This window comes from Lolium rigidum, chromosome 6 (assembly GCF_022539505.1).
Source record: "Lolium rigidum isolate FL_2022 chromosome 6, APGP_CSIRO_Lrig_0.1, whole genome shotgun sequence".
Taxonomy (NCBI): Eukaryota; Viridiplantae; Streptophyta; class Magnoliopsida; order Poales; family Poaceae; genus Lolium; species Lolium rigidum.
In genome coordinates, this window is record NC_061513.1 from 335,066,866 (window position 1) to 335,074,758 (window position 7,893).

The window sequence follows — 7,893 nt, forward strand, 5'->3', positions numbered from 1 at the left end:
GAGATGACGAGTGATCCAATTGTCATGTACATGCACTACACTGAGCAGTTGGACACTCTTACAGCTGAGCAGGTAACCGATTTTAAGCCATCACTCTTTTGCTACCTCTGAGCAGGTAACCGATAATTTGTATGCTGCAGGTGGATTGGGAGCCATATGGTACCTATTACCGTATTGGCTCGGCAATGAGTGACCTCAACCCCAAGTGCTTGGAGGAGGCGGGTTTCTGGCGTATGCGGTGCCCACTCATATGCATGTGGGCGGTTGAGTACCACTAGCCGCACAGAGTGATGAGACAGTTTGGGTTGTATCAGGAGAGCCCACCTTAGTGGCAAGACACGGACCACGCGCACCATAGGTGAACTTCTTGAATCATGCGATGGAAACTTGTTGATTGAAGCGATAGAATCTTACTCCGTTGTACTCCAATGTCTTGCAGGCTTGATAGGCAGCGGCAGAGGAAGATCACGAATTGGCATGTCCATCATAGGATTCACGTGACAACGTTCCAACACTGTTTGGAAGCAGTACGGAACGGCGGACTTATCGAGGTTGTCCCGTACAACGCGGCCGCTTTCAACAACTATCTCCAATGGTTTCATGAAAGCACGTGTATCGAGTTAGTGAACCACGCGTATGATGAAGACATCTTAGACGACCTCATCACGTTCGATGAGGTTGCGCAAAGCCAGTACGACAGGACTACTCGGAAAGGGAGATCGACTTCTATTGCTTCCTCCCTGAACTTCATGGTAATGTATTCTCTCATTAGCTAGTACATCATCTATATTGGCATGTGTTCGCTCAAATTGTGTATAATATGTTTGTCACAGCGGTCCGAGATCCAAAAAACAGCTCAGGAGTGCGAGGTTATTTGGGATCAGAGCCATAAAGATGAAAAGCCTATCGGACCGTTGCGGCATTTCATTAAGGTATGATCACCAACTTTGAATGTAAGCTATTATGTTCGGGTGGCTTTGTAACCATTACTTCCATGACGCAGAACACTGCACGGAAGATGCTGCGGTTAGCCAACTTGCTAGGTTGCCGCGAAGGCGAAATTGCTACATCCTCTTCTGAAGAGGCGGAGGTTTGGACTATTTTGTTACCGTCAAACATGTGCTTAGTAATTTCAACTTTTGTAATCTCATGTGTTCATGTTTGTGAAGATTCCTGACGACACCATTCTGAGTCAAAGCATTAGTCGAGGCAAGAAGCAAGCCACACGGTCTGCGTACTAGTTAAAGCCAAGGGGCAAGGCTCCGCACCGTTACACTCCGGACGATTATGTGAATCGAGGAAAGAAGGTTGTGATTGAGTTCGATGAGGAGCCTCCGCGGAGATCAGCTTTGAGGAGGATGAGGAACGATGAGCCGACATCTTCAGAGGAGGAGGAGCAGGAGGTGCAGCAGAAAGAAGAGCCACGACAGCGGACGAAAAGGAAGGCCGTCTGGAAGCAACCCGTGAGGAGGGGACGTCGAGCTTAGATGGATTTGCGTGTTGTGAACTCTATCTTCATTTGTACGTGTTGTGAACTCTATGTCATTTGGGACCATGTCGTCATTGCTACGTTTTGTTTCAATTCTATCTTAAATTGTATGAAACTATGTGGTACAATGTTAGCTATGATGTTTTATGTGTATGATGTGTGTATGAAATTGCTGTTGATATGAGTTGCCACTTTGCAACCATGCCAAGGCAGTTTTCTTGATTTTTATACCCAAGTCAATGTGTGGCGCCGATGACATGGGCGCCACACTTCACAGTGTGGCGCCGACGCCGTGGGCGCCACACATTGCAACTTATATGTCAAAAACATCCAGGGGCTCCGGACGCTTAGTCCTTAGCCATTTTGGCGAGCCTGTTTGTGTGGCGCCCTTGGCGTCGGCGCCACACAAACAGGGTCGCCAAAACAGCTAAGTCACTGGGGAATTGTCTTACATTATGTTTTGGGCAATTATAAGTAGATGTGTGGTGCCTTTGCCATCGGCGCCACACTTTCAATGTGTGGCGCCGATGTGAGCGGCGCCACACATCCTTCCACGTCAGAGTCGAGATCCTTCCACGTCAGAGTCGAGCACACATCAACGTCGACCGCGCCACGTCGGACGGGCGAGTGGCGCCGCTCGCATGGACGCCACACAGTGAGGTGTGGCGTCGATGAGAGGGGCGCCACACAAAATGGTTAGATGAGTGAAATAATTTTGCCGGAGGATCACTCTGTGCTTTTCTTTCAGAAAAGGGTTATTTTTGCGTGAATCGCCCACAGTTGCAACCATTCTGGGCGTCTCTTTTAGGCCCAACTAAAGCATCGAGATTCAGAAGCCCATACACCACACAACCCTCGCCTCCAGCTCCAGCTCCCCCATGGCCGCCATCGCGTATGCGTCCCATGTGCGCCGCCTCCTCCTCCACCCCGGCGCCGGAGCTCCGGCGAGGTCCTTCTACGCCCAGCCCTACCAAGGTGCGCCTACCTCCCCTCTGATCCCCAACCTCCGTCGTTCGTTTCGCTGAGCAGAGTTGAACTCCCGCGCGCGCAGCCAAGGTCGGCGTGGTGGAGTTCCTGAACGGGGTCGGGAAGGGCGTGGAGACGCACGCCGCCAAGCTGGAGGAGGCCGTGGGCGGAGACCTCCAGAGGCTGCTCGAGACCCGCACGCTGCGGCTCAAGAAGCTCGGCGTCCCCGTCAAGCACGTGCGTGCCCTCACTTTTCCTGATAATCCTTCTGATTTAGCTTGACAAATAATCATCCGGCCTTGCAGATGACTATTTAGGTGGAATTAGCTGTGAGCTAGTTCTTGTGGTATTTTTTATTTTCGTACAAGGCTTGATGTGGTTGCTGGCTATGGTAGTTTCCCCTTCTTTGGGCATTTCGTTGCGTAAATGGCTAAATGTAGAGTTTGGTTAGGTTTTGTTCTCATCTGTGTGATGGTTGGATAAAAGTCATCGGGTTAGTTTGGTATTAGACGGTTCATGTGTAGTGCGACGACTAGCATCCGATTTTCTGGTTAGATTCGTGCACAAACCCGGGGAATTTTGTTTTGTAGGAAACTTGCAATCACTTTGGTTCCTGCCCAACAGTCCAAGCTAAACCCTGAAAATACAGTATTCTCAAAATTCAGTAAATAATCCTCATTTGATAATTCACAGCACTTTGTTTTCTGAAAACTCCACCATGCCGGGTTGTATTTTAAGAAGTGTGAAAAATAGTGACGGCTCAACACATACCAGGAACGCAGCACCCCGCAGAAAAAAGCCTCATATGGGCAATCCATATTGAGGATCATGAGTGCTGTGTTATTATAAAGGATGGAAAATATGTAACTTGACAATGCCCCCAGAAATAACAAGGCCGTTAATCTGAGAAAATGCACACCCCTCCCCATCCATAAATGTTTTGAGATCCTGCTGTGATTTAATCCATGGAGAATTCTTCTTAGTTTGTAGCACTTTGAGAGAAAATTATGTAGATTTGATGCTGAACTGGCTGGAATAAATGGGAAAGAACTAAGATTAATTTATCTTGATAAATTATAGGTGGACATGGGCCATAATCCTTCCTTCAACTTCTAGGCTGTTGTTTCCATGGGCATTAACAAGTCATGTACTTGTTCTTTTATTGCATCTAAACTATGTAGGAATCATATTTGGACTTGCAGGATGAGGTGAACACATTTGCAGTCTAATAACTGCATTTGGGTGCAGAACTAACTTATGAAGTAGGTAAAGTCATCTTTATTGCCTAGAAGTAAAAATCTTCTAGTTTCTGAATACCTTTGTGTTAGCTCCTGTTCAATTAGTTGCTAGTGTACTGACGTGCGTGGAGTGTCATACTGGTATTTAGGTTTTTCTCAGTGCATTTTCTTGTAGCACGCTATCCTAAGAGTTATAAGATCTTAAGAGACAAATATCCAATGCATTCTCTCTTAAGTGTTGTCTCTTAGAGGAGTTCCATTTAATAGCTTTAGGGATCCTAATTGCATGTCAATATTGTAGTCCATTTGTGATATGGAGGAACATATATTCATCTTTGACACACGCAAGGATATGTTAAATTCGTAATCACAAATTTCTTAATAGAAATTGGTACTTCTATGCCTCCATTCCTAAAAACTCAAAAGACAGCCTTAAACAAAAGGGATCCAGGGACTATCACCTCAGCCCTGTGTTAGTTCCGAAGTGGTATGTGTCAAGACTGTCATATAAACTGATGTTTTCCTGGCATAGGTTACTGTAGTATGACTTATCCAATTTCATGGCACTTCCTTGCACGGGCTGTAGATTCTTTGAATTGGAATGTACAAAATGAAATTGAAATTCATAGTATAGAGCTTAGGCTATTTGACTCTGAGGATTTTCTCTGGGAGAGCGATATCAAAGTTTCTGTTTGCAGTACCTTGTCTATGCATGCATCTAGTGAAGCATACATCTAGTCTTTAGCTTCCATAGTATCAGCTAGACATGCATGAAACCAATCAGGTTCCAGGTAAAACTACGGGCTATATAATTTGATTGATTTCATATCTGCCACAGCTTATTTAGAGTGCCCATCATCATACACATGTATAGTACAGTAGTTAGGCTTAATTAAAGAGAATCCAACAAGTGAAAAGAGGCATCGGCTAGCCAGAATCAAAATTTCCAGAAGCACTCTGGGATTTAAAACTGCAACAACATTGTCCCAGGAAAGCACAACTGCAGAAGCAAAGCACATATGGAAGAGAAGAACTAAATCAAAGCACATCTGCAATTATTCATGGCGCAGTTGAGCAGGACCGTCACTCCCTCTTGCAGATACCACTCCATGTCTTGGACTAGTTCATCTCCCTCCGATCATATTCAGAGACCACTACATTGGGTACATGGATCATATCGTTGTCCTCGCACAGGTGGACGCGGCCTGTCGGCGGCGACAGCTTCTTTAGGCAGCAGCAGGCTGGCGGCAAGGGGTAGAGCTGACGCCTACGGCTAGGAAATCACGGAGGAATGAGCCAGGAGAGGCAGAAGGGATGCGAGGAGGGAGGGGGTGGCTTCTTAGGGGAGGCAAGGCAGGGTGCTGGCGCAGGTGATGCAACAGCGAGGCGAGCGGTGGATGGGATGCAGGGAGGGAGCTGGCGCAGAGCAGAGACGGCAGCGACTCAACCGCACTATTCGGTTGTTCACAGTGACAGAAAAAATTAAGAAAATAAGGGAGGGAGAGGCTGCACATTGATTATGCTAGCTGTGGCAAGAGAGGAGCTAAGAGCCGTATCTGTGCTAACATACAGCTTCCTTCTCTTCATTAACTTGGGAGAGGCCTTAGTCGGTTGTGATGTTTCCTAGGGAGTAGGTAGCTTGTAAATTTACGGATAACATTCAACATGTTCTTATGTCACAAAAATCTATTAGATATTTCAGTTCCTAGTAATACTTATAGCAGTGTTCTAGATAGCAGCACTTAGAAGCGCGTATGTGTGCACTAAAAGCATTTCAAATAATCCACATATCCATATTGTAATCCACACAAATTTTCAAAGATGGTTCACAGCTTGTTAATTGCTACTGTAAATTGCCACTATAACGTTGAATCTGAGTTCAACTGGTAGAGTCCTTACTGTATATGTAATTTCCTTTTTTTCATGTGATTAATAATTAATATACAAGAGAATTATGTTTGTGTTCAATTACTGATTTCCCCTATTTTGGTTGCTTTTGCCGTGGTGCAGAGGAAGTTGATTTTGAGTTTTGCTCACAAGTACCGTCTTGGTCTCTGGAAGCCCCCAGCAGAAGCCAGGAAAGCACAATGAAGTTGGTTTGTTTCTGAAGTTCCCACATCAAATACTGTGCTGATATTGGGTTGAAGCATGTTTTGGGACACTGAATAGTTGTGTTCATTTCGATGCCAGTCAGAATGTTGTCTGATACGCTGTTGTGCGAATCCAACCAATAACTGGCTCATCTTGATGGTGCTCTTTTGTAGTATTTCTCTTTGTTAAGTTTTGTCTAGAATTTCTCCTTGTTAGAGGAAAGCATCATCACTGTGTTATAAAATCATTTGTCTCAAATATTTTGCTTCCCCTGTGGTAATCCTATGCCCTTATTGATCAAAACAGAACATGAGTACCACCTCTGTCCATAAATAGATGCCAAAAGTATGTCTAAATTTGAATGTATCTAGCCATGGTTTAGTGTATAGCATCCGAATTTGGATAAATCTTTGGCATCTATTTATGGACGGAGGGAGTATATGTTTTCATCAGTATTTCATTTGGTCCCAGCAAATGTTGGATTAACCAGGGAGCTGGAGTATATAGGACAATCTTGGAGCATGCACGTGATAGATGCAGTTTCATGTAAACGTTATAAGAAGTGTTAAGGATTTTCGGTGGAGAGAACCCGAAGTGTTGGTGGCATCAGGACTTTCAAGGTTCGGCACAAGTCAGAGCCCAGAACCCATGCCATTGATTCTCTGTGCCATCTTGGCCGTCATGAGCTGCTTAGTGATATATAGTCCCAAAGCTCCCTATTCCTGATTGAATGATGAGTTCAAATTCCAACAAAACCCGTGCCCATTATGGCGTTGCAGTTCACCTCCACGCTCTTCATCCGCACTATACTGCGCAGCGTCGCTCCTTGAGGCGCTCGGTCACTGGAAACTGGAGGAACATGCCTCTCTCCTCCGGCCCGCGCTGGCCCTCCAGGCTATCCTTCGTACTTGGTCATCTTCTGTCTTTTTCTTCTTTTCGAAACGGGGTGTACCCGGCCTCTTTTTTCTTCTTTTCGAAACGGGGTGTACCTGGCCTCTGTACCGGTCGATGCGCACAACATTTTATTAAAAAACTGAATATTCTAAGTTTACAATTTAAGGATCAACGAGGGTTGATACAAAAATCAACCTTCGAAAAAAGAGAAGACTGCTAAGCAATCTAAGCATCATGTAATCTCTTAACATGCCGCTAAATAGCCTGGACAACCATTCGAAGGCAGTTGCATCTAGAAATCATGCATCCCGCTGATCCTCTGGGAGCAAGAAACGGCAAAGTTGGATCCACTGAACCATAGTGTGAATAACCTGCAAAAAATTAGTAGAGTCCTTTTTGTTAAAAACAATATCATTTCTGCAATTTCAAATTGACCAATCATAAAGCCGAAACACCAATGCAAATTCTAGCTTTATCAGTTTTGTCAATTCCATTAAGCCAATTTCCAAACATATTTGTTACATTGGATGGATGTGAAATATTATATGCAACGAAAATCACTCGTCAAATAAGCCTAGCAAAAGGACAGGAAATAAATAAATGTTCTACTGATTCCTCAGCGTCACCGAAAGAGCATTTCGTATTTTCGTTCCAATTCCTCTTTACTAGATTATCACAGGTCAAGAGGGGGACTTTCTTACTAAGGAACCACATAAAATTTTTAATTTTTAGTGGGATTTTTATTTTTCAAAGATAATTACAAAGATATCCTGTATGTCCATTTTAGAGCCGGGTCATCTTCTGTCTAAAAAGAAGTACTGGCCGGGTCCATTTTAGAGCTGTCCTTGAGGAGCATCGCCACGGGAAAACGAGCTAAAACCCTCGTTGCGGATTTTGTTGGTCCAGGTCGTTGGTGACATAGAAGCACCTTTCATTGATTGTCTCCCTACTTACGTTGATTCTCGCCTTACCTTACCTTACAGTCTTACACCATCACGCTTGAGCGCAGTTAAGTTGGCTAGCATGGGGAGCAGCCGCTAGTGCATGAGCTCCACCAATGAACTTTGCTGTGAGCGCGTGGGACTTGGTGGAGTGGAACTCGAGGCTGGCCGCTTTTCGCTGCACCCGCCACACCTTATTGTTGGCGCCGAACAAGGCAGAGTGAAATTTCTTTTCAAAGGAAATTTAAAACGGCGGACCATGTGCGATAAAGTT

General features: G+C 45.0%; 1 protein-coding gene across 1 annotated transcript; it reads left to right on the plus strand.

Moving 5' to 3' along the window:
* Window positions 1-2,366: 2,366 nt before the first annotated feature.
* Window positions 2,367-6,064, plus strand: LOC124667456. The gene is made up of 3 exons (XM_047204734.1): window positions 2,367-2,464; window positions 2,541-2,692; window positions 5,704-6,064. Exons 1-3 carry the CDS (start codon window positions 2,368-2,370, stop codon window positions 5,782-5,784), a joined length of 330 nt encoding a protein of 109 aa, XP_047060690.1. The 5' UTR covers window position 2,367; the 3' UTR covers window positions 5,785-6,064.
* The last annotated feature ends 1,829 nt before the right edge of the window (window positions 6,065-7,893 follow it).

Bases quoted from the DNA above. Each gene is read 5' to 3' on its own strand.
- LOC124667456 (XM_047204734.1), top strand. From the start codon at position 2,368: ATGGCCGCCATCGCGTATGCGTCCCATGTGCGCCGCCTCCTCCTCCAC. The intron at 2,465-2,540 runs GTGCGCCTACCT...CCGCGCGCGCAG, and splicing joins CTACGCCCAGCCCTACCAAG to CCAAGGTCGGCGTGGTGGAG. The intron at 2,693-5,703 runs GTGCGTGCCCTC...GCCGTGGTGCAG, and splicing joins TCGGCGTCCCCGTCAAGCAC to AGGAAGTTGATTTTGAGTTT.